Below are 24923 nucleotides of genomic sequence, written 5' to 3'. Positions count from 1 at the left end.
AGTTTGTGTACGAATCAATATCAATCTGGAACGGACCTCTTCGTTTGTGTACGCATGACTAGAATAGAGAGGAAGGATATAAGGTCCAAACAAAATTGGACCCAGTCTTCAAGTCGCTAATGCCAATAATGTTAGATTGTGACCAAAAAAAGAAGAAAGTTTTGATAGTAGGTGTCTAACAAGGTACCACCGATCTTGACCCGCAGGTCAAAGAAACTTATGTACATGAGAATGCGGAATCGAGTTCCCCAGCGAACTGGAGCTCAGTCATCAACAGGGACAGATGATTGACCAACAACCCCTAGACGAGAAACGACGAGACAACCACAGCCTTGGACGAGCTAAAGCAACCCCAATGTTGACTGCTGGACTCGCATCCCCATAGCCTCTGAACACCACTGCTGATCTCGATTCTGCCCATGAGCATATTGAACCATCTCCCGTCTCATAATTCGTGTCACATTTGAAACTCTTCTATTAAACTTTTTCCCATCCTTGCAACCAGTACTCATAACCAGCCTTCGTATTCAGTGTTGTTCAACTACACATCGGAATTTTCTGACATTCTCCTCTTTCGAATCGGGTTCATAGGCCTAAATTGGCGCTGTAGGCGTCTTGTGCGCTGCTTACTCGGGAACACCATCGTCGCTCTCAGACTGGCTCTCGTCACCGCTGACCTCCATGTTCTCACGCTCACGCTTCTCCATGAGCTCCTGGAGTGCGGCATCATCGTGCTCGGTGACGGCCTTGGGTGCCATCTTGACGCTGCAGCCACCTCCGGCCTCCTTGATTTTAGCCTCGATCCTCTGAATAGCCTCCTCAAGCTGCTTGATACCAATAGCCTTGTCCAAGCACTGGCTAGTCAAGACATACAGAGGAGGAGCAACCAGCTTGACCTTGACCTGGCTATCGGGGGTGTTGGCCTCCTCAGCAGTACGCAGAGCAGCCTTAACCGCATCGATTCCCTCATAACCGAAGCAAGTAACCTCAATATCGGCGCGAACCTTGGTGGGGTGGGGCGTAAGCCTCTTGCTGATATACTGCGTCAACTCCTTCTTCACGGCCTCGCTGGGGAACTCAACGTCGTTCCACACGTCGGTGTTCCTGAAAAAACGTCAGTTACATCAGCAAGACTGGATGAGAATCACCGGCATCTTACGTGATGGAGATCTTAAAAGCATCATGAGAGTGGCCGTATTTCCGGTTCAGAGGCCATGCAATGTTCTGGTATAGAGTCTCGAGGGGAGTCTGAGTGGCCTCTGCGACATGACGCATGATTGAGTGCACCGCCTTGCTCTTGTTATATCTCTCCTCACATTTGATAACATCTTCTGGGGAGACTCGTCGCTTGGAAAGATCAATATATCCTACAAGTAGCAAGATACTATGTTAGTTGAAGTCCACTAGTAATGCCCAATTTCTCTGGAGAAATTCACTTGCCCTTCTCCTTGTCAACACGGAGCACGATGACGACTTCGTTGCGACCGATACGGATAAGCTTCTGAATACTACGAATACGTCTGCGCGAAAGTTCGGAAAGCAGGATCATTCCGTCGATGTTATCGTATTCGAGAAGCTTCACATATGCGCCCATTTCGGCGATCTGTGGCATTGAAAAGTGACCGTTAGAAGAAAAATTCAATACCCACGCTCTCGGATACAGTGATAAAAGCGCATACCTGCTTGACATTGACCATGACATAGCTGTCGACCTCCGGGTACTTCTCCTCGTAAAAACGGCAGTTCGTTAACGACATTTTGGCGGGGTTGCGCCTTTGAAAGGCAAAGCTAAACGGCGAACTTTTTGAAGAAAAAGAGATTCAAGTCAAAAGCCCCGTAAGGAACTGTCCTCTGTACAAACTTCCGGAAGAAGTCGAGGAGGTTGGTTCAACTGGAAAAAGAGATTAACGGCAGACCACTGATGAGAATCAGAGCACACTTCAAATCACTTTGTGGCGGCTCAAAACCCACTTTGGGCTGGTGGTGAGTCATCACGTGCATCGGTGGTATCCCCCACCGCCCGGCAGAAACAGATAATGATTCGGTATCGTCGTGACCTTATCATACTTCAAGTACATACTTCCCTGGTTTTGCAAGGAGTTATTACGCCACTCTTGGACGGAGCGAAGGGGAAAAAAAAAACAGGCAAACTCAATTGGTTAATATCGTGTCCTTTAGGCCCAGGTGACATTTCTTGTGAAGCAGATCAAAGTGATTCTTTACTCTTGAATAATGATATTTACTTACTTCTTCCGTCTTCATGCTTCCCATCCCCGCTAACTACCAATCGTAGCCACCGCCTGTTGCACTACGGGATCTGCTACTTTTGACTCGCCTATTTTTTTCGCTGCCTTAAATTCAGCCGGGCTTTCCCTGTTTTCTTTCTTTCTCCTTCGTCTCTTCTCTCATACCGAACCGTAGCACTCATGGCGAGTGCTGAGTTACTCTGCACATCATAGCGATACTGACCCAACGCGATCTCCGGGTAAATATGGAATCCAGCGCTGTACAGGAGCCGACTCAACAGCGCTCTTTGCGGGATCGCATTTTTAACCTCTTTCGTACCTCTTCCTCAAATGATGCCCCGGGTCTTCCGGCAAGACTCGTAACCGCTGAGAGCGCAGCGCAAAACGAAGGGTCGGCGTTAATCTATCCGCCACGGGAGCCTGATGCAAGGACTCGTCTTCTCGAATCGTACGATCGCGGGGAACGTGGTCTGAGGAACTCCGGCGTTCATGGGACTTTTTCTTCACGACCTGAACAGGAAGAAATCCAAAAATGGGATGCAAGCTCTTTGCAGAATGCTGGTAACGAAGAAAGATCTCAGCCCCCAGGAGGAGCAGACGGCCATATTGGGTCTCCCGGCGACGTCTCAGGATACCCACAGGGACCAGAGAATATACCATCGCTAGACTCCTCTTTCACAGCATTGCACATGAAGAATCATAAATCTCTGTAGGTTTATAATCACGTTCGCCCTGCTTTCTAACACAATTGTTATCTCCATCGTGGAGACAACTAACGTTCATCAAGGTATATATCTTACTACATCCCATTTTTCAATTGGATTACTCAATACCGGTGGTCGTACATTCGAGGTGATTTGGTTGCTGCGACAACCATTGCGTCCATCTATATCCCTATGGCTTTGTCCTTATCCTCAAATCTCGCCCACGCACCTCCTATCAATGGCCTCTACTCTTTTGTGATCAACCCTTTCATCTATGCGATCTTCGGGAGCAGCCCGCTGTTAATAGTGGGCCCAGAAGCAGCAGGCTCCTTGCTTACTGGCACGATTGTCAAAACTAGTGTCAGACCAGGCCCATCTGGTGAGGACGACGAAGTAGCGAATGCCATCGTGGTCGGCATAGCCACTGCAATGGCGGGCGCCATGATACTGATCGCTGGGCTTACACGGCTGGGATTTCTGGACAATGTGCTGAGCCGGCCCTTTCTTAGGGGTTTCATTACAGCGATCGGTTTTGTGATTTTTGTGGATCAACTCATCCCCGAAGTCGGATTGACCGAGCTAGCAAAGGAAGCTGGTGTTACCCATGGGACTACAGTTGACAAGCTCATGTTCCTTATAAGAAACATAGGAGGTTGCCATGCGCTTACAACCGCGGTGGCTTTTGGGAGCTTTGCTATTATAATGGTATTTCGGTTAGTGTTGGTGACTCGGAAGCCTGGTGCTTAGACTGATTACCATTACAGGACTCTCAAGAAAATGCTCCAGCCGCGGTATCCTCAGGTGATTTATCTTCCGGACCGAATTCTCGTAGTTATTCTTTCAGCCGTCCTGACATGGCATCTTGGTTGGGATGACAAAGGGTTGGAGATTCTTGGGCCCTTGAAACAAAATGCCAATGGCCTTTTTGCGTTCAAATGGCCTTTCCAGTTTAGCCAGATGAAGCATGTACGCGCTGCAATGAGTACTTCTTTCGTCATCGCGTTACTTGGCTTTTTCGAGTCTTCTGTTGCCGCCAAGGGACTTAGTGGCGAGGCCAGACAAGAAGGTGTCCAGGGAATGCCTGTCAGTGCTAACAGAGAGATGGTGGCGCTGGGTCTTGCTAATACTGTGGGGGGCTGTTTCATGGCGCTTCCTGCGTTTGGTGGCTATGCAAGAAGCAAAGTCAACGCTTCAACTGGAGCTCGGTCTCCGATGAGCAGCATTTTCCTGAGCATTATTACCTTTGTTTGTATCATGGTGCTTTTGCCGTACTTATACTATCTTCCGGTGAGTCTCGACCCCAAATACTTCCGAGCGAAGGCTGAGAAAATATGTTGCAATAATTCAGAAAGCCGTTCTTTCTTCTATGATATCTGTCGTCGCATTCAGTCTCATTGAAGAATGTCCTCACGACGTGGCTTTCTTTATCCGACTGCGCGGATGGACGGAGCTAGCCCTAATGCTTCTCATCTTTGTCTCGACTATTTTCTATTCTCTAGAGCTGGGAATTGCCCTTGGTATTGGCCTTTCTATCTTGATCCTTATTCGCCATTCTACGCAGCCTCGGATCCAAATTCTGGGTAAGATAGCAGGCACTACCGACCGTTTCGATAACGCTGAACTCCACCCCGAGAGCGTTGAGTTAATCGAAGGCGCGCTTATTGTTAAGATCCCGGAACCGCTCACCTTTGCCAATACTGGTGAGCTCAAGAATCGTCTTCGGCGGTTGGAATTATATGGCAGTAGCCGAGCGCACCCTTCTCTTCCCCCCACGCGCACCCCCGAACATAACAAGAATATTATATTTGATGTTCATGGTGTTACTAGCATCGATGGTTCCGGTACGCAAGTCTTATATGAGATTGTGGACGGATATGCAGACCAGGGGGTCAGCGTCTTCTTCTGCCGCGTCGCAACTCGCAATGTTTTCCGCATGTTTGAACGAAGTGGAATTGTGGAACGATGCGGTGGGATAACGCACTTCGTTCATGGTGTCGACGAAGCCCTCCGCCTTGCCGAATCGGAAGACGAGATTGAAATCTGAACTGTAACATGTTATAGATGCCGCGTTGGTTACATAGTTCCATGCTTATATAACTCCTCACGATATAGATGATGTTTGATGACATTGCATGCATATTGGCCGGTTCGTTCTCAGGTTAAGCACCACTCTTGTATCATACCCTCATGCATGAAGTCTGGTCATCTAACACCATAAATCAAACGACTGATATAATAGTTATCTCTGCAATACTGCCTGCCTCCCAATTAATGTAAAGAATAAGCCATCCACATTGTGCACCACCAAGCTCATACAGCGGCATCGGAGTAAGGAGCATAGGCTCTCCCTAGAAGTCGCACTGATCAACTTTCCTGATTCTCCCCAACAAGGCTCCTGTGAATGACAGAGAAAAGTAGCACCTCACTCGCTCGCAGAGCAAGACGCTTCTTCTCATTCCGAGCGTCATCATCGTTTTCAGCCGAATCATCACCAGCCGAGCCAGTTCGGATAGGCTGCGCAACAAGTTTCATTTTCCCTTCGGCGCCTAGAACGAACCCGTTACATGCGATCTTACTGATACGCACATGTTTCCTTGCCGGACTATCTCTAGCTGACGACCCAGCTAGATCCAGATCCATCGCCAGATGCTTCTCAATGTAAGAAGAGAGTCCCGAGAGAATAGAACCACTCGGTTGATCCGAATCCCCAGCAGCAGGCAAAAAGCTCTCGATAGAGCCCCGCGGGATATTAATATTGAGGGACCTCAGAGCAGGAGCCACATTAGTAGAGAAAGACACTGTAATCTGTATCTCCTTCACGACATCCTCCAGAATAGCCCGTGAAGTCGCCGATTCTCTATCGCGGCCTTGCGTTAAAGTGTCCACGTAAGACGCAAGCCCGGCACACAAGAACTGCGAAGGCAGGCGGAAAACAGAACAGTAAGTGTCAAAATTCGCGGAGAGAAAAGAAATGAATGTTTGTCGTAGTGGACCCGGTAACCGCGTTAATAGTAGCGGCAGATATGTGGAAGTTTTACGGAAATGGGATCCCTCTGGTGGTGCAAGTAATGCTGCTTTATAGGTGATGTTTTCGTACTCCAGTACCACGAGGATTCCGCATGGGTTCTCGGGAGGGAGGGCATTGGGATCTTCTAATGAGAGGCTTGATATAGCTTCCCAGGTGCAAGTTTTGAGAGCGCCAGTTCTGGAGAGCGTGTCTTCCTCTGTGGAGGGTGCGCTTGTGCCAACTTGGAATCCAGATAGTACGTTCCCGGTGAGTTGGTTGCGTAAGCGGTTTGCATAGGTTTTTAGAGCTTCTGGGTTGTCCAGGAGAGATTGGAATTCTTTTTCATGGTGTAGAGGTGATAGACGGTGTAACGTCCATGATGTATTTAGCATCTGACCCGGTATTGAGGGTGCCATTTTGGAGTCTTAGTACTGGGGTTGTACAATGTGACTTGTATGTTTGTCAAGTTCACATGTCGAGTATGAGATCCTTTACAAACAGTTCCCTATAGATGTTGGACTACAGTACCTCGCCCATAGCGCTTTATCCTATGGACGCGACTTACCGGCGCGCAAACGTGACAAACAAAAGCAATGCCAAGAATGGATCACCTTAGGGCTTAGGGCTTGACTGTCATTCATTAGGAATTATAACAACTCAGAGCTCAGTTCAGGTACTATGACTGGGTTCATCATTATTTCATATTACAGTGACAGTGGGATAACGGTGATCTGAATTGTGAAGTTTTCTGTGTAGAAAATCTATAGAGAATTGATTAGCGTACAGTCTTGCAATTCCCTATCGATATAATGCCTCCCGGAATGAATGTCTATAATGATGAATATCTATGATGATGAATGCCCATGATGACAAAGATCCACCAATATAGCTATAATAAAAACGTACAGATCGCTTAGAGCTCTTCATCCTCTGAAAAATATCTTCCTCAATCGGACATGGATCGGTTCAATGTCAGTAAGATCGACGCTTTCCAGGGTATATCTCTATACTCTAACGGAGGCCATTTTTATCTTTTCCTTAACCTTTATTAAGTGAGTATACGAATAATAGATCCAATATGTTGGAGCTATCTTCGACTTCTGTATATAGTACTTGCTTATAGTACTCTTACCATCTATGACCGTAAGTAGATGTATCTCCCTTCTTTTGAAACCTTTAGATCGCCTGTTGGTTTGACACCGAGTTCTGCGATAGCTGTATTTTAAGCTTCGTTGAACTTCTCGCTACACCAGAGCAGATTCTTTCTACTTATAAGCTTTAATGCCTATTAATATATACTGACCAAGTGGAAAAGACCAAAACCAATGAGACAGATGGTGTCGTTTCCCAGCTGGGGGAGCTGGGCCTTCTTGCAGGTCTATGCCAGAGGGTTTGCTGATGCGGTAAGATGCCTATATATTACTGATACCTTCAACATATGTATACTAATCAAGATTAACAGGATAAGTACGCTTTTGCGGATAAAATCACCCACTTTGTGGGCAAGATATGCCCCTCTTTAGCTACTGCCGTAAGACTTCTATTTATCATTGATATAATGATATATTCATGCTGATCAAGGCTTTGATAGGACAAGGCCGAAACCGAGAACCAAGTGGCTGATAAACTGGGGGAACTTGGCCCCCTCCTCTATCGTTTTGCCAACGCCTTCTCCAGCAAGGTAAGATTCCTATCTATTATTGATATAAATAATATAATAATAGGCTTTCAAGAGGAAGAAGAAGGATAAGAAGAGAGCCAAGAAGAAGACCAAGGCAAGTTCAACCTATCGCTATCTAATATACTTACTAATCTTGTAAAGTATCAGAAGGATGCTGCTGCCGCCGCCGCCCCCAATGCTCCCAGTGCCGGTGGGCCTTCGCGCTCTATGAACAAGAGAGCGAAGGCCCACCGGCGCAGCCGCGCCAACCGCCTGGTATAAGAAGGAGGAGGAAAAGAAGGAAGAGGAGGAGAAGGAAGAAGAAGAGGAAAAGGAGGGAGAGAAGGAGGAGAGGAACCAGAGCACGACGCGATCAACCCATTGATGATAGTAGTTTAAAGAATTGAATGAAAGTATGTCTTAAGAAGTTCTACACAGTAATGCTTGCTATGTAGCTGGTACATACTAATTTGGTTTAGTTAATCTATCTGTTGTTGCCTGAGGACTTGAGAATTAATTTACACAGCGTCCACCTGAGAAGATGATCGATCAAGCATGATATATACTCCTATGAGTACTATCGAAAAATATGCAGGTCGCACCGAAATGGAAACGTCACAAACTTGTCACAAAGTGTCTACTGAGTCTTTTTCATCTACATCGAAAACTGCTCACAGACGGGCCTACTAGTCCCTTAATTTATGCTACGACATAGTCGCCGTCAACGGATCACCTGAACTACCACTGCAAGTTATACTTCTAATTGCTAGCTATCAGCTGGAGTAAACATACGCGGCCAAGCTAGACCGGTAAAGAAGACATCATTATATGAAACTTCTACATTATTCAAAAATAATGACACCAAAGGTATTCATCAGTCGTTGTATACTAGCTTCAAATATTATGACTAATCTATTGCTACTGTACGTCGGTATCCGGTGTAGTGTATTCATCTCGCTCTCTAGAGCGTTTCCGGTTAACCCACTACATCGATACTCTTCTGGCTTTATATGATCCTCGAAACTCACAGACACCCTAGGCTCTGATTAGATGGTACGATTATAGGAGGTCCTGATATAGCCATAGTTTAGGGAAACGCGAGGACAATGCACCATAACATAACTGCTATACTTGTCGATCTAACCGCAGGGGATCCCTTCCCACCCAGGCTTACATATATCTACAACAGAGCCACCGAAGGTTGGCGGTGTATTTCAGAATAACAAGAGAAGAACCAGTGGCATCTATTTATCTAGATTTTTTTGTAATAGATAAATATAACTCCCTTTTGATCTTATCGTAATATAGTCATTAAGCACGTTTCGCCATATGTTAACTCTCTGCACAATGCCCATTATAGCTTTCCCGAATTGATAATTTGCAGTAGACCCAATAATAGCAATACCGAGAAGGAGGTATTGGAGGAAGCATTCGATTAGAGTTGTATGGTATCGACACTTTCAAATTATCGAAAGTACTATCAGCCACGTTAACAGCGCTCAGGTGAGGTAGAATATGACACTGGCATGCTTACCCGGACGATAGCAGGCCAGCTATTTGTATTCCAGTAGCGTGATTTATCTATCTCATAGGGCGGATACACTCCGGCGAGATGTCTGTGTGTGGTCAAAGGTACTGGACCTAGCCTCTGTCAGTCGTTAACTTGAAAGCTTGGGGACTAGTACCTGTGTCTCTCATACCATGGTATACTTGAATAACCACCAGTTGTCCCAGGCCTGTAGGTATAGAGGAATGCCATTGTCCGATGTGAGGCCGACATGTTGAATAAGATACTGACGATATCGTCAATGGTGGTGGCATTGATGATATAGCCACCGCTCTGCGTTAATTATCGAACCGGGACGGTATTCCTACAAACCCAGTCGCGTTGGACTTCTTTCAGCCATGGACGCATGAGGAAAATATATCAACACGATGGGATACTGTGGCAAGCTCTACTATTGTTTATTTTTGTTTTCGTTTTGGGTGGCAGTTGGTGTTGGAGGTTGGACGAACGCACTGAATTGCAGGTATTTCAAAGAAGAGGATTTATGCGGTTTCTGTGAGCCTACATACCGGGGAAGTTGCGCTTATGGTTTGCTGAAATACGTGGGGGCATAGACTGCTGTCACCATAAGGTTGTCGTTCGATATTGATATCAACAATATGATAAAAACTCCAAAAGCAATGAGCTCCAGGGTGTAATGAAGAAAGGGTCAGGAGGTTGTTGGGATTTATTCAGCAATACAAAATCCGAAGGTCATATCTAAATTGTGGCAAGGCCTTGTTATATGCAAAGTAATTATCTACACCAAACTGACCGATCTGTATATTTCCCGCTGTGCAAACCCAATGATCCCTAAAAACGCCTTACCCCGACTAATACAATGCTTGCTATACTGCAAATCAAGCGATTCATGCACGGTATCCCATTGAATCTCGACAATCCTGACAGCCAAGTAGTACTGGTAGATTATCCCGGATCAAGATATGCTCTGCACGATGCTGCATGGCCCTCCTTGACGCCAGCTCCTGACGAGCAACCTCAAACCAGACGTCCTGTACAGAGCTATGCATATGATTATTCGGTGCCCTTTCGAAAACCAATGAATTCATATCGTCCTTTTCGTTCGACGTAATATCATTGTGGAAGTTGTGCATGAAATCTTTCCGCTGCATTCGTTGGTTCCCGCCGTCACCGATCTCAGCAGAGAAATACTCCACAAGACGGATAAACGGCGAGACCGTAAGCAACGAGCTAATCCAACTGTCATCTGATGTACCAGGCTCATCTGGAGGTACTGTATATTGAAGGTATGAAACAAGGAGTTGCATGCAGTGATGTGTAGCGATGAGAGTGGCGGTATTTGTGAAAGGGGGAGACCGTAGTATCTTGACTTGCAAGCTTCGATACATAGACTTGCGGACATCAGGAGGAATGGGAACGGGCAGTCGTCCAGCTTCGAAATCGCGCAGAAGAACGTTGGTATGTTCCCGTCTAGCGAGAGTATAGGACTCAAGGAAGTATAAAGTATAATACCTGGCAAAGTCATTAGAGAGCCGGCCAAGAGTGCTATTTAAGAGTAGCACCTACATAAGCGGTGTAAGATAGAACCATATCCTCGCAGTCGCTCGTTTCACGAAATCATTGCGCTCGTTTCTGGAGGGGAACATAGACTTCATGAATGCCGGTTCACTGCAAGTGAACCGATCCATAACGCGGTCTGCGATGTAATAGCATAGCTTGGAGCATAGTTTCTGCCGCCGCCGTAAACTGTACACATATCTAAAAGTATATATATGGCCACCCTTCGCGCTCTTTGTGGGCGGAAAAAGATCCGACAGTAGCACTACGTCATCCTCTGGGTGACGTGTATATGTCTTTTCACCATCTATTGGAGAAGGAAGGGTCCCATGACGGCGCTGGCGGAGATACTGCCGAGTGATGGCATGCTCATGCGTGGTGAGAAGCTCATAGAAGGCTTTGCAGACGAGTTTCAATGGTAAGAGGTCCGTGATACCGCAGTGGGCGAATACCTTTACTTGAATCTCAACAGGGAGGATGTCCCACAGCGAAGACGTCGGCACCGGATTAAGTTTATTGACACTAGAGGAGTGTTAGCAAGGAGGCACGGGCAAGTTTCTAACAAAGTATCTTAAAGCACGCACACCGATGTCGAAGAGACCGACGATGAGAAGGGATTGTGCTTAAACGGGTTATTTTTCTTGTTATCTGATTTCCTCCCCCTGTTGATGCTGTTGATGGCAGCGCGGGCTTTTTTCACATGGAGGACCAACTGAACGATTGGGCTCATTGTCGGGTTTCTAAAGACATGGGGAGACCAGCTCCAGCTCAGGGCTAGCTTAATGAGAAGCTTGTAACCATGGATGCGAAGGTGCTGATGCTTGTGATTTAATCGATGTCACCAAAGCAGGTGTTTCGCCGCCTTTCCCAGTTTGGGGAAAGAGGGGGCCTGACTAAGCCATGGATAGCCTGGATGGGGTTAATTAATCCAGCCTCCATTCGGTCTAGTGCCAGATCCCTAATGCTATTTAAAGCAGCGTGGCGATGAGGGTTGATTTTACTGGCATGTTTGTTTCATCTGTCAAAAGAATGCCTGCTGATCCATGCACATTTTCAACAGAACCATCCATGCACAAACAGCTTAGTGCATACAGAGTATTATTATTAAAAATACCTTCTCTGCGACATGACTCGGGAGGAGATCTTATCCACCCAAACAATTCGGACCCACTTCGACGGCTTGATTAATCTTCACCCAATCAGCGTACTCACTCGGCTAATCCTTTGTTTCCCACCACATGCGCCATACATCTTGTACCGGATATGTGTATGAACATCTGGAGAGGGGACTGAGAGAGCTACTAAGATTCTATTATCGCACGAATATGAGCTTTTATATTAGGTCTTTCCTGTTTATACCCTTCTACTATCCTTGTACCGTTAAGTTACGAATATCTCGTCTTCATCTTGCTAACCACCGGCTCCGACTCCATTATCTCGGTAAATATTAGATACATTGACCAAGACATCTTGGTCGAGGGTCCCAACTCGGCAAAAGACGTCAATGAAGCTAGTTTACTAGCAGCAGACACTAGACTATGCGGGCTGTCCCAAAAATCTCCACATTTGAAACCCTCCAAAATGGGGAAATGGTCGTCCGTGGCACTCAACTTGCATTAGCGAGCTCACCACCAATCGGCGACCTAATTAAGGATCACTCCCAGTTTCCAAATTCTGGTAAACGAGGGATTCACATTTCACTGCGCCTCACTAACCCAGTGAATCCTTCACAGGGTCCTTCATGGTGCTAGTGCCTAGTCTCATCCCCGGGTTGCTTCGCCACTTCGTCTTCCTGGCTTATCGTATAGACCCCGCTTTCTAATTTCGACCCCCGCTATGTATAAGCCAACTGCATGAATACTGCGTAGGATAACGTGGGGTCCGTAAGTTGCGGGCTTGTCTGAGGGAATTAAGCTTGCAATTATGGTTGTTAACGCGGGATATATTAGGGCAAGTTCCTCGAGACTATCTGTGCCGGTAAAATTTGAAATAGTCAGTGTACTAGTGCTTATGACACGGGTCTGTTTTACTAGGCAAGTGGGCTTCATCTGCATCGTAAGTGCAGCTTTTGCTTTTGGATACATCGTGGGGTTGCAGTGAAGGAGGGGTTCCTTTAATATACTAGGGATCCTTTGCGAGCTACTGTCTTGAGATGGCCTGTAGTTTCATATCTTGACCAAGACAATCCTGGCTGTGCAATAGATATCCAATTATATGACTTCATTGAAAGGGAGCAAGGTGGGCTTGCTGCTATTTCCGATGATTCCGAACAGATTATCTGATATGCTGAATCGGTTGGGAAGAATGACCGTGTTCGATAGGTGGTTGAATACTAACTTAATCATTGAAAGTTGATTCTCGTACCGTTCAACTTTCTAGCGACCAATTCAGGTTTTACTGAACAGTCTTAGCACTGCGCAATTATATGTTCAAATGACCGGGCTATTCTGTCAAGTGACTTGATAGTTGATGTTTCACATATTGATGGCCTCTTCAGCATCAAATCCCACCCATTTTCGAATAGAATATGGAAACTGTGGCCTGCAATGCTTCATTCTTGTTAATTTTCTCCACGTAGATGATAGAACCTGACCTTACGAGTGGCGCAATGCCAGTGATCATCCTTTTTCTAGCTTTTCTACTACATACAGCCTGCTAATGAGGCCACACGAAGCTACAATGGGAAATTATCAAAGCTACTCTATGATACAAGCAATAAACAGCAATATGCAGGGTCACACAAGGGCTATCCTCAGTCATGGACTGTGTCATGTATGAGCGTAAAGAATCGCAGTGACTGAATAGCCCAATCCCTAGATATATGGAGCTAAGAGAATAAACTGCATAAGCTGATTCCGTCTCGCATGTAAAGTTCAAAAATATTCCGAAGGGAATGCAAGAGTGATATCCACTGCAAACACTGCAAACAGAAGCTCACCTCCGATATCACCGCATTCAATGATAGCACAGTTAATTCCAGATTCATCTCATAATTGCACCACAACTCTACGGTAAACAGCCATTAAACAAGTTATAATATACCTACGCAAGCACAATTACTCCACCAGTAGAATCCTACCAACAATCCCTCACTACGCCGTCCATGACCCCATAGTCCCAACACGCAACACCAAAAAAAGAAAGACCCGCCCTCATGCCGACAAACCCAAGCTCATCGCAAAAGCCCCCGGGCCCCAAATACCAAGTCCTCACACCAGAAGCCGCAAAACTGCGATCACAATTCGGATCATCACCGTCACCCCCTCCACCTCCATCCTCCACCGCACCACCCCTCGCTCAGCCCGCCCCGGAACCACCTCGCAAGCCATTCTCCCTCTTCTCCCACTTCCGAAGTCGCTATGCGACGCTGCCCGTTCCTGTCCGCACAGGACTCCGTGTTCTTCGCATATTGGCGCCTATTGTCCCGATTGGGCTCTTCTTCTCCGAACATGTCCTGGGGGTCATGTGGGTTAGCGGGCCGTCAATGACGCCCTACCTCAACGAGGACTACGAGCAGATGCATACGAAGCGCGATATGGTACTTGTGAATATGTGGCCGTGGGGCGGGGCCGGGTGGCCTTGGGAGCGGACGAGGAGGTTGGAGAGGGGGATGGTTGTCACGTTTCGGTATGATTCTGCTCGGATCTATATGGGTTTCTTTTATGGATACGGTGGTTTTATTGACTGTTATATTTTTGCTAGGTCGCCGGCTAACCCGGGCCATATTGCTATTAAACGTGTGGTTGGACTTCCGGGGGATCGGATCACAACTCGCGATCCCTGTATGAAGCCCTCGCAGATTGTGCCGTTTAATCATGTTTGGTTGGAGGGTGATGCGGCGGACCCGAAGAGGTCGCTTGATAGTAATACTTATGGGCCTGTAAGTATTAGTCTGATCACGGGTCGGGTGATGGCTGTGATGTATCCGCGGTTTAGGATGCTTAAATGGACGGACTGGGAGCAGGGGCTTGTCGAGGGTGATGTTGAGCGCAAGTTAGGGGATAATTATCGTCACGAGGTAAGGGATCGTGTGTCGAAGGAAGCGGTCAAATTAGAGCGACCTGTTCTATCATAAAGGCTTCTACTTCTTGCCATTATGGGTATATGCTGTACTGTACATAGAGCTTCTGTATTATTATCAAGACGCATGTATGAATACGTAGAAGATGCAGGAAACATATAGGGCAATGAGCGTAAGACGCACGTAAAGAGTTGAGACACTAATATTTCTGACTAGAAGCCGTGATTCACCCAGTGAACCAAAGTATTTGACTTGGCTAACTGTTTGTTGCAATCACTCGAACATCTTCCGGCTTGCTTTCTTGCAGCCGATCAATCTCGGATGCAATGCTCATGACCCAGCGATCTTTGTCTACCCGACTCCGTGCTTTAAACACCGCAGTTCGCCCATGAACACCCAGCTTGGAAACTTGCTTCAGCGTCTGCTTTGTTTCGCCTTTCACCCCTCGCTCACGTGCTCGAAAGAGGTTCTTGCGCAGAGGCTGCCAAACCACGAAGGTAATGGCCGTGTCTTCGTCACTGCTCGTATAGGCGTCTGTAGAGAGATAAGCCCGGGGCAGGGTGCGATGGCTTGGGCGATTGCTATCGAACGTTTGATTGGTGTAGAGCAGATCAGATTCTGTCAACAGTCCCGAGTAAACGTAGCAGTCGCTTAAATCTATAGTTGCTTCAAGGCTAGAATGAACATGAGGGATCTGAACACCATTGCGCTTCCTCAACGAGTTCCGGTAAATCAACAGTTTCCCGTCAGTAAGAATAACGTTACATCGCTTGAATGTTGAGTGCCGCCGTGGTTTTCGGAAGAGTTGGCCAGACATCTGGGAGATATCAGCATCGGTGATTAGCCAAAAAGGGCATAGGTGACCTACATTGATCGCGCGACATCCAGTCAAAGCACACATATTGTGTAACAAAGGTGATGCTTCTGCCCTCCTGACCTCCCACTTTTGGGCGAATTGCCCCACCACAGACTCCATCTCTTCGTCGATGTCCAGTATTTCCAGGTTGCGTTGCCGCAAGATCTTGAGCTCCGCCGCATCAGCCGCACACCGTGCTTTCCAGTATTTCACAAGGGCATCAAGCCTCTTCATCCACTCATTCTTAGTCCGCTCATCGTACGCCTGAAACCGGACAACAAGGTCATTATCAAGAAGCATCTCAAATGTTTTATCGTCGTCGAACTTCTGGGTTGCGCCGTCATCTCGCCGAGTGTCTCTTGCTTCAGGATTGAACTCAACATCTGGCCCTTCCCGGATATTTCGGTCGGCAGGGCAACTGTCACGGTGCACATCACGCACTTCATGCACTTGGCAGATATCAATGTAGCCATCAGCATTGGTCAGATTGTGAAGGTTCCTGCGAAGCTGCGCAAATGCTTCCTCGTCGTGTCTCTTTATGTGCTCCTTATTGCCACTTGAGAGCCAAGTTATCTCTCCGTCCTGTATTGGAAACGGATCAATGTCGTATGAAAGTGGCATTTCATTCAGAATGTCTTGCGTTGATGGGATATTCGAATCATCTGCACGGAGTCTTGGAGGAGCTGGCGGCAGAGACTTCGCGGGTCTACAGAAGAACAAGTAATGGTCTTGGGTGAAACAGTATAGGCGCTTGAAGAACATTTTGTTCATACGTTGGTGCACACCTCTTTGTGATGTAAGGCGAATCAGGAAGCCTTCCACTGGCTCTGGCTCTTCGTCCCTCTTGTCGTCATTATGCACATGTGTACGATAGTGTTGTCGTGGTCGTAGCTGGAGCTGGTGAGTCCTTTGCATCGCTAGGGTTCCGTACATTCTTTCCTCATTAATGCCGTGGACCCATTCCAAACGGTCGTATCGCTTCCAAGCAAGGCCCATCCTCTCAGTTTTAGACCACTTATGCAATACATCGGTCCATTCAGGGTGTTTATCCAACACTTCAAAACAACCACGTATAATGATCTCTGCTGCTGCTGCCTTCTGCGGGGCAGAATGAGCAAGTATTCCACTTCTCTCATTCTCTTCGAGACGCGCTTCCAACTGCTCGAAAGGGTTTTTGAATGTAAGCGACACCCCAAGGTCTGGTACGTCAATTGAGAGTGAAGACGCCCGGCGTCTTCCTAACGCATAACCTAGAGAGGTGTACCATTCAACAGCGTGCGCCGTAGATTTAGGCCGTATGATGTAAATTTTTGTGCCATGCTTGGAGGGACCCCAGATCACAATAGTCTTATCCAGAGAAGAGTACAGGTTCAACTTTGCCTTCTTGCGACCCAACGGAATCTCATGGTAAGGTTTGGCTCTAGTGTTGTATCTCTGTATCTCTGGGATAACACGCGTCTTGTACATTTGCAGAGTAAACGGCGCATCCTCATCGGACGTCGCTCGGAAAACCACTAAGAATTCCCTCCAGTTATCGGCAACCCTAGTTTCCATGCTCCAACTGTCATTTTCACCATAGTCTTCGGGAAGTTCATGCTCCGTCTCCTCGATTCGAACAAGCATCCTTTCAGCCTTGATAATCTCGCCTGCTTTTACCTTGCGTCGACGTGACAAAGTTCCTGAGACCATATTATGTGTCCTTGAAATCCGAGATTTGAGTCGTTGTTGTCTATCTAAGAGATTATCGTTATATTTAATAGCCCGCTTGTGGAAACGAAGCCGTTCATCGCCAAGGTCTTCGGTACTTTCAACTTCCTGAGTTTCAGGGTCCGGTGTTGAGAGTGCTCTAGTAACTCGTCCTTTACCTTTCAGCGGTGACCTAGATCTTAGCAACGGGGTCGTAGATCCAAGTTCACTTTGCGATGCCGTGGGGCTTGACTGACTGGCCTCATACTGACTCATGGTCCTCGATGTTGGTTTGCTCAGTGGTCTTATGGTCTCCACACTGCTGTGGTCACCCGAAGTCTGCCCCACACTATCTGTGCTGGGGGCAATCTCCCTTGCTGTCATGTAAGATTGCGCATCTGTCGCTGTACTAGCTGGAGTCCGGTTGTGCCTCTCTGGGACCAACATTGAGGGGCCTGGTGTGTCAGAGGTATGGGGGGAGGGCGCTTCAGTGGTTTCCCCTAGTGGTTCACTTAAAGTCCTAAGGGCCCTATTACCACCAGCCTCCTGCTCACTAGAGTCCTCTGCCTGTTCGCCCTCTGTAGTATCCTCTGGCTCATCGTTCTTTGTCTGTTCTGGAGATAGCTCGATTCGCTCCGGGTCCTGCGTGTACTGCGCAACATCGGTCTCCGCCCGAAAAGTAACGGTTTTGGAGGAGTAATTCTTGAATTTAAGTCGCGTTTTGTACCATGATTTGCGGTGGTTTTGCAGCCAGCCTTTGGGGATTGGGCCGATGAAGAACCGTCTGCTCGTTACATGGACATGGTTGGCTGAAGCATAACGCTTTAGCAGAGATTAGTTTTCCTGATAGTGTATAGAATGATGATACCCTTACCAGCTTCTCAGCTGTGTAGAACTCCGGTTCCAGACCATGGTGGTGGTCATCAAATGCGGTGTGTAGGTCGGTCTCCATTGTGTCGCCAGCATGCTGAGCTAGGGGGGAATGAGTGCTCATTGCACGTTTCTACAACCATTAGATGAGAATATAAGGAGAGAGATCTTATATAGCATTAGAAAAATTAGCTCGATTAGCCCCCAGACCTATCAAGATCCACAGAGGGGATGTGCAATCAGGAACCGATCGATCAGCCCCGGGTCTCGATGGACTTCAGGCGATGACGTCGTTGTTCTTCAGCTCTGGTCACACCGTTGCTTTGTTTGTGCTGTTTGATTCGTTTGCAGATGTAAATCAGGGGCCGTGGTCTGGACCCGCTGATTGGCCTGGCCGCTTGCGTGGCATTGTCCCGCTAACGGCGGTGTGACAGTTAAACATAACAGCTGGTCTGCCCCTCAACTGCTCAACTGTCTCCTTTCTCTCTACTCTACTTAGTTGTTTCTTTGCTCTTTTCTCCCATTCCTATCCTCGTACATTACAATTCAAAATGGCTTCCAAGACCTGGTTTGATGGCCTTAAGAGGTCCTTCGCCGATGTTCCCGTTGGCGCAGACAACTCCATTTCTACCACCGAGTTCCTCGAAGCCTCCGAATCCCTCACTACTTTGTTCGGTACGAGATTGAGCTGACTTGACCATTGAATCCGTTCAGTCCTGACAATACTTAGATGTGCTCGGCTCCGTGGCTTTCACTCCCGTCAAGAACGACCTACTTGGAAATGTCAAGGTCCGGAAATTTTACCCCACGTTCAACTGCATGAATATCTAATTTCGGTATAGAAACTCAGAGACCGGCAGCTGGCTGCCCCTGCTGAGTCTGAGACTGTTCAGTCTCTTTCAGTGAACGAACTGAAGACCAAGAAGCACACCGCCTCTGAAGGTCTACTCTGGCTTGTTAGGTATGAACTAATTGTTGCCCTCACCCCTTTGTCAGGGGTCGAAACGTCTCCACTTATGGGTGTTTCGAGTATATGGTGTGGTTGTAATTGTATAATTGGCTAACCACTTGAATTTAAACAGGGGCCTTGACTTCACTGCCCAAGCCCTCCGCCGCCACGTCGACAAGACCGGTGAGGAGCTTGCCAGCTCCTTCCGTGAAGCCTACGGTGTTACCCTCAGCAAGCACCACAATTTCATTGTGAAAAAGGTCTTCAGTGTGGCCGTAGGTGCTGCTCCTAATAACAAGAACTTCTACAAGTCCCTCGCCTCTAGTACCGACGATGTCTCCGCCGAGACCGAAGCGAAGATCCAAGAGCAGTTGACCCGCGAGGTGAAGGCTCTGGAGAAAATCGTTTCCATTCTTCAGAAGTTCCAGGAGCAGCCCGATGCCAAGTGGTAAATCTAAAGATGGCCACAGACACTGTTTTCCGTTCATCTACAACCCATTTCTAGTGCATAAATTTCAATCGCATGATGCTCCAAACATGTATATAGGTGACTATGCATACCTGATTTCAGAAGCGAGCAGGACCTCTATTCAGGACACAGTTGCTTTACGAAAGGGCTCATCCTATCATCTTAAGTTATTATAGAATACTACATATTATGTTGCTGTGCTGGCCTACCTTTGACTTTCTTGGTCACCATTGTGACTTGGCAGATCTAGTCAGACGGCTTGTGTCTTACGATTATGTCATGCATTAGTCCTAGAATATGCGCTGCAGGTCCGTTTAAGGTACGACGATATGTACGCACTTTAAATTTGCAAGGAGTACCTGGATACTGGCGTTATCTTTGATCAATGACATTCGTAACTAGCAAATAGGAACTTCGTTAATAATAGTATTCAAGTCCCCCCACCACCTCTCACTGCTTACCTTCTACATCATCCATGGGGTAGCTTTATACAGCTAAATAGCTCGATCTCGTGTCTAGTCCCCGCATTCCAATTAGTTCTTGGAGCATGGCCGACAGTCGTTATGTGGAACACCATAGTAGTCACGGGAATAACGAGCTTTATCATGTGTCTACTAGTAGTTCAGCAGGATAGTGACAGTCATTGACCAAAGTTAAGCGTTTAGAAGAGGGGCAAAAGTTGATAGTGGTGCAATATTGTGGGTCTTCCAAAGAGGATCCAGTAGAATCTAGATATATGGAGTTGACAACCCCGTTCTCGGCGATGCTGACGGCCATGCGTTGTCGAGCACTGACCGCCAAGGCAGTGACAGCCAACACGCTGAAAAAAGATGCAATATATAATGGCCTCAGCTATGCTTTGACAGATGACTGCTCTCGAGGGTATGATTTGAAGAGTTATATAGCTGAGAAGGTTCAGCTGGAAGAAAGTTGGATAAGAAATTCTTATCTCTTTGAGATAAAGTTTACAGTAGGTGCGATAGCAGTCACTGGAGGTCGGTTTCATATAAACAATGGCTTTGTTACTTAGAACTAAAAATATCCCACAGAGGTGACACCCGTGCACCTTCAAATGAGAATATCCACAGAGAGGACTCCAGCCTTATGCATGTCAAACAAGATCGTGACACAATGCCTGCGTCAGAGTGAGGTAGCCTGAAACATTCACAGCCAAGGTGGACTGTCAAAGAGAAGCTAAGCTCGCCTTCAAGGTTCAAGCGCATGTACTCCGGACTTGTTGCCGAATTGAATACCGAAAGACGGCTCTTCTCTTCAATGTAAGGTTAGACTCTCGCGATAGTCGAATCTAAATGACGGTATTAGCTACGGATCGGGTTTAGATCACCATACCAGGATTCGATCAACATAGCAGCCGTCAACAAGCAATGCTGTTCTACTCGTTAAGGGGCACATTTACCGCGGAAAAATGTACCTAAATCAACATTCCCCGCTGCGGCAGTTGAACGGCGTGGAAACGGTGGGAGAAGCTAAGGAAAAAGGGGAAGGCAGAAGCCGCTTCCGGTAGTGGATTTGCACTAACAATTCCCAAAATAGCAAAATTGATATGCAGTGCACGCCTGACGAAGGTACTTGCTTAATGAGACAAATCGCTGCAGTTTCGAAACGGGCCACTAAGAGGCCGCTCGCCAATGGAGCGAATAGTAGTCTTGCTTGGCATGGCACTAGTATCTAGATCGTGCTTCTCCAGAGGATGTCTTCGGGGAGGAGAATTATCATAGCTTGTGTCTGCACTCAGTGGAGGCCCTGCTTATTATTAAAGTAGGTATGTATATCTCCGCATATAGTATATATATGTGTATGCGCAAGTGGTAGAATGAAAGAGGGTCAATGAACTTGCAGCATCACGCTTCTGCCCTGATTTAATCTTGTTATGCACAGCAAAGGGCAATGTGACAATGACACAGGTGAAGAACGTGCTAAACATATTCCATCGGCAAAGCAGATAAATTACTGTGGATTCCCGGATGCCACTACTGTGGGGTGGGATCCAGACCCTACTAACTTAGGGCTAAGCCGCTAACGCCCAATTTGGTTGAACTCCCACTACGAGGTTACTTTGAATGTAACATATCGCCGCGGTTGTAGCTTTTTAGGGATTAGTCAACATGTGAGTCGCCAGGCCGTTGTGGGTAGCACAATGCAAGTGTATGTGCATACAAGGTATTGAGTGAGACAGTTAGCTCTATATTCATGGAAAATCAGACCGGATATCCTGGAGAGAAAAACAAGGATTAGAGAATAGTCTAGAAACTAGCGATCCTCACGCACTACTTAGCGATGGTGATAGACACGCTGGAGGCTGAAAAGGGGTAGTTAGCGGTTCATAGTTGGTCTTCGGTGTGCTGATCCAAATGATGGAAGAACCTTAGTAGCCGTCGCTTCGACCAACATAGTACTTCGAGTCGTGAATTCTAACATGTCGATCTTAAGATGGGATCAATTACTCCGTACGGAGCCTGTTTTTTCATCCGGATCTTCGATCAGCACTTGATGCTAGGGTACCACGCACAGCAGAGTTTCATTCTCGTATTCGATCTCCAGAAAGAGACGACTGGGCATACACATGTGATGATGATCCTTCAGAATGTAAAAGGGTATTTAACTTAACTGCTCCATAAGTTAAATGTTCCTGACGTTTTCGACCAAACCTATGACTCGTTAGGCGGTATATTAATTGAATATCATTACAATTATAGCAAGCGGGCTAGGATCGTGAACCATGGATTGCTCACCCACTCTGCCCTGTAGCACGGTCTGGAATGTGCATAGCTTATCTATCCAGGCGAAAAAAGAAAAGGAAAAGAGTTAAAAGGGAAAAGAATTTGGTGGCTCTACGAATTAGCCTCGCTTGGCAGATGGGCTACTTAGGTAATTTCTGCCAATAACTTAGATTTCTTCATGGCCAATGGTAACCCATGTGATTGTTATAGCACGGTCCGTTCATATTTTCTAGGGATTTTTTGCAGGCGCGTACATTGTCTGATGCCAAAGCCTCTTGATATTCCATTCAGAATTGAGATTTGATGAGCATTAATATTTCGATCAAGGTAGAACGAGGTCCTTGAGATTGCCGGCGAACATGTTACATTATCGGGCCGGAGCGGACATTATGATGGCTATGGCTCCGCACAAGTCCGTGTTTGCCTCCACTGATGAACCGCTTCACCTTCGATGTTAGGTAATTCCAACCCGTCCGTGTCCTCGCCTCTCCACTTGATCCCTTCGTCGGAACCATGAACCGTCACAGGCAGAAATCCACTCTAGTACCGTGGTCGACGCCCATAAATCTTGTCCGAGACAGAAGAACTCTACGGAGTAGCTTCTTCTCCTCACTTGAAGTCTTGACATTGTACAAGGTTATACATACATACTACACCATGCATCGTGACCCCTGCGCCTTGGGGCAACAAAAATAAGAACTAGTAGACAATAGACCAGCCGAGGTCATCCTTGCAATTGCGCACATGCCCTTGTTTAGGAAGCTCGCTTCCCAATAGCGTCCTGTAAAGTCCGGCTATAAGGCACGTTTAAAGTTCTACTCTACGGCATGCTGCTGTTCGAGCCACATAAAACGAAAATGGCAATGGCACTATCCCCACACACCCAACGAAGTGGCACCTGGAGTTGGTTCCAGTCGGCACTTTCGATGCAACTAACTCCCTGGAGTCGCATGCTTGCCACTGCGACTGTAAAAGTGTAATTGTCAAGCGTACTTTTTTAGCGCAGAGTCCCAGTTTTGTGCCCCCCCCCCTATAATGCTTGGATATCCCGCAGTTGGATAGATGATGTCTTGAATTACCTCTGATTTTGTGGTTATCTTTTTCCGCTCCTCCTTGGAGATGTCCTTGGCTTTCTAGATTATGCATCCTGCTTGATCTAATCAAGCTTTTGCTTCACGATGGTAGAATTTAAGGGCCGCAGCGAACAAATCTTTGTCGTCACCATCGTTTTTCTGGGAATTTCCTTCATCTCCGTCTGTCTACGATGTTTTGTCCGGCTGAGGTTGGTAAAAGCCTTCGGGTGGGATGATATTTTCATGGTGTTCGCAATGGTATGTGGTTGGCTTACCGGTAGCCGTACTAGGCATTGTTGCAAGTAAACTAATCATGTTATGATTCAATCGCAGGCATTGAATATATTGTTCGCATTATGCGGTATAACAGGGGCGGTTTATGGTATAGGTCGAAAGTTGATAGACCTTGAGCCTCAACATATTGAAGCCGCGTTGTTTGTGCGTGGACCCTGAGCGATCCCAGATTGAAATCCTGCGCATTCTTTGACTTACGCTCTCGATATAGTGGTGGTGGCTCGGCCAGACAAGCTATGTCTTCACATGTGTGATTGCTAAGATTTCTATCGCACTGGCACTTCTTCGCCTCACGGTCGCTAAACTCCATACGATACTCCTCTGGGTCGTTATTGGCGTCTCGACTGTCGTGGGCCTTGTGTTTTGGTTCATGTTGACATTGCAATGCCAACCGGTGCAGTATTTCTGGCAGCGGATGAGGCCGGGGGCTTCTGGAACTTGTATGAATGTGGACCACCTTATTGATATCGCCTACGTTTACAGCGTCTTCGCCACGGTCTGCGACTTTATCCTGGGTCTGTTGCCCATCGCCCTGGTGTGGAACCTGCAAATGAACACGAAGACAAAGGCTGCTTTGGCTGGTATTTTGAGCTTGGGTTGCATGTAAGTCTAAGATTTCCACATGTGCATCCGTTTGCCTTTGGTTCGATTGCTAATTGTCTGGTGTTTAGTGCGAGTGCTGCCGTTATAGTCCGTATTCCTTATCTTCACCACTATAAGGACACAGAATTCCTCTGTGAGTCCTCGCTGGCATCCTTGCGCTGAACCGGTAGACTCTCCTGGCTAACACATACTTAGATGCAACAACCGACATTTCAATCTGGTCAAATGTTGAAGCTGGCCTTGGTATAACTGCAGGAAGTCTCGTCACTCTACGCCCACTCTTCCGATGGTTCCGGGGAACTAGCTATGGTGCCACCCATAGTGTAAAAAGAACGACCGGTAGCGTCCCTCTGTCAAGCATGAACGGCAACGGGACGGGGCAATCTAAGAATGATCGTGCGGCAGCGACAAGGTACTGGAGACCTGATCTCGATCCCGAAGACTCTCATGCGATTGTCACCACAGTCCAGACACAACACAGTGGGAACAGCAGCCAGGAGGACCTGAATCCTAAGCAGCATCCTATGAACGGTGTCAATGTGCACAAATCATTCTATGTATCATCCGATGAGATGTAAATTATTAATTATAATTCACGACACGAATTTACTAGAGTTGAGACCAAAAAAATGAAATCAAAAAAGAAATCAAAACTTCAA

At 47.0% G+C, this 24923-nt stretch overlaps 9 protein-coding genes across 9 annotated transcripts; 5 read left to right on the top strand and 4 right to left on the bottom strand.

The window, feature by feature from the left end:
• Positions 1 to 106: 106 nt before the first annotated feature.
• Positions 107 to 1958, bottom strand: F9C07_2283455 (translation initiation factor 2, alpha subunit). The gene is made up of 4 exons (XM_071510634.1): positions 1680 to 1958; positions 1441 to 1603; positions 1160 to 1367; positions 107 to 1104 (listed from the first exon to the last, which is right to left on the bottom strand). The coding sequence occupies exons 1-4, from the start codon at positions 1755 to 1757 to the stop codon at positions 627 to 629; spliced, it is 927 nt and encodes a 308-aa protein (XP_071366434.1). The 5' UTR covers positions 1758 to 1958; the 3' UTR covers positions 107 to 626.
• On the top strand, positions 1959 to 4994 carry F9C07_2283454 (sulfate/bicarbonate/oxalate exchanger SAT-1; the record flags this gene model as incomplete). Its single annotated transcript, XM_041291945.2, has 4 exons — positions 1959 to 2955; positions 3034 to 3663; positions 3715 to 4237; positions 4299 to 4994. Exons 1-4 carry the CDS (start codon positions 2492 to 2494, stop codon positions 4992 to 4994), a joined length of 2313 nt encoding a protein of 770 aa, XP_041146187.1. The 5' UTR covers positions 1959 to 2491.
• Positions 4995 to 5314: 320 nt separating this feature from the next.
• On the bottom strand, positions 5315 to 6373 carry F9C07_3918 (kinetochore complex Sim4 subunit Fta1-domain-containing protein; the record flags this gene model as incomplete). Its single annotated transcript, XM_041285857.1, has 1 exon — positions 5315 to 6373. One exon carries the CDS (start codon positions 6371 to 6373, stop codon positions 5315 to 5317), a length of 1059 nt encoding a protein of 352 aa, XP_041146186.1.
• A 909-nt stretch (positions 6374 to 7282) lies between these two features.
• On the top strand, positions 7283 to 8002 carry F9C07_2106488 (uncharacterized protein; the record flags this gene model as incomplete). Its single annotated transcript, XM_041291944.2, has 5 exons — positions 7283 to 7360; positions 7420 to 7488; positions 7549 to 7638; positions 7780 to 7828; positions 7878 to 8002. The coding sequence occupies 5 exons, from the start codon at positions 7283 to 7285 to the stop codon at positions 8000 to 8002; spliced, it is 411 nt and encodes a 136-aa protein (XP_041146185.2).
• Positions 8003 to 9809: 1807 nt separating this feature from the next.
• F9C07_2157298 (uncharacterized protein) lies at positions 9810 to 11538 on the bottom strand. The gene is made up of 3 exons (XM_041291938.2): positions 11287 to 11538; positions 10712 to 11224; positions 9810 to 10657 (listed from the first exon to the last, which is right to left on the bottom strand). Exons 1-3 carry the CDS (start codon positions 11430 to 11432, stop codon positions 10033 to 10035), a joined length of 1284 nt encoding a protein of 427 aa, XP_041146184.1. The 5' UTR covers positions 11433 to 11538; the 3' UTR covers positions 9810 to 10032.
• A 2318-nt stretch (positions 11539 to 13856) lies between these two features.
• Positions 13857 to 14777, top strand: F9C07_3915 (peptidase S24/S26A/S26B/S26C; the record flags this gene model as incomplete). Its single annotated transcript, XM_041291943.1, has 2 exons — positions 13857 to 14329; positions 14405 to 14777. 2 exons carry the CDS (start codon positions 13857 to 13859, stop codon positions 14775 to 14777), a joined length of 846 nt encoding a protein of 281 aa, XP_041146183.1.
• A 202-nt stretch (positions 14778 to 14979) lies between these two features.
• F9C07_3914 (PH domain protein) lies at positions 14980 to 18259 on the bottom strand (the record flags this gene model as incomplete). The annotated part of the gene is made up of 3 exons (XM_041291937.2): positions 14980 to 15540; positions 15592 to 18087; positions 18140 to 18259. The coding sequence occupies 3 exons, from the start codon at positions 18257 to 18259 to the stop codon at positions 14980 to 14982; spliced, it is 3177 nt and encodes a 1058-aa protein (XP_041146182.2).
• A 427-nt stretch (positions 18260 to 18686) lies between these two features.
• On the top strand, positions 18687 to 19536 carry F9C07_3913 (putative glycolipid transfer protein HET-C2; the record flags this gene model as incomplete). Its single annotated transcript, XM_041291942.1, has 4 exons — positions 18687 to 18810; positions 18866 to 18924; positions 18978 to 19096; positions 19218 to 19536. The coding sequence occupies 4 exons, from the start codon at positions 18687 to 18689 to the stop codon at positions 19534 to 19536; spliced, it is 621 nt and encodes a 206-aa protein (XP_041146181.1).
• Positions 19537 to 23472: 3936 nt separating this feature from the next.
• On the top strand, positions 23473 to 24842 carry F9C07_2106483 (uncharacterized protein; the record flags this gene model as incomplete). Its single annotated transcript, XM_071509009.1, has 5 exons — positions 23473 to 23625; positions 23701 to 23805; positions 23873 to 24264; positions 24333 to 24397; positions 24460 to 24842. The coding sequence occupies 5 exons, from the start codon at positions 23473 to 23475 to the stop codon at positions 24840 to 24842; spliced, it is 1098 nt and encodes a 365-aa protein (XP_071366433.1).
• Between the last annotated feature and the right edge of the window lie 81 nt (positions 24843 to 24923).

Source organism: Aspergillus flavus, chromosome 4, assembly GCF_009017415.1.
Source record: "Aspergillus flavus chromosome 4, complete sequence".
Classification (NCBI taxonomy): Eukaryota; Fungi; Ascomycota; class Eurotiomycetes; order Eurotiales; family Aspergillaceae; genus Aspergillus; species Aspergillus flavus.
This window is presented reverse-complemented; position numbering and strand designations above follow the sequence as displayed.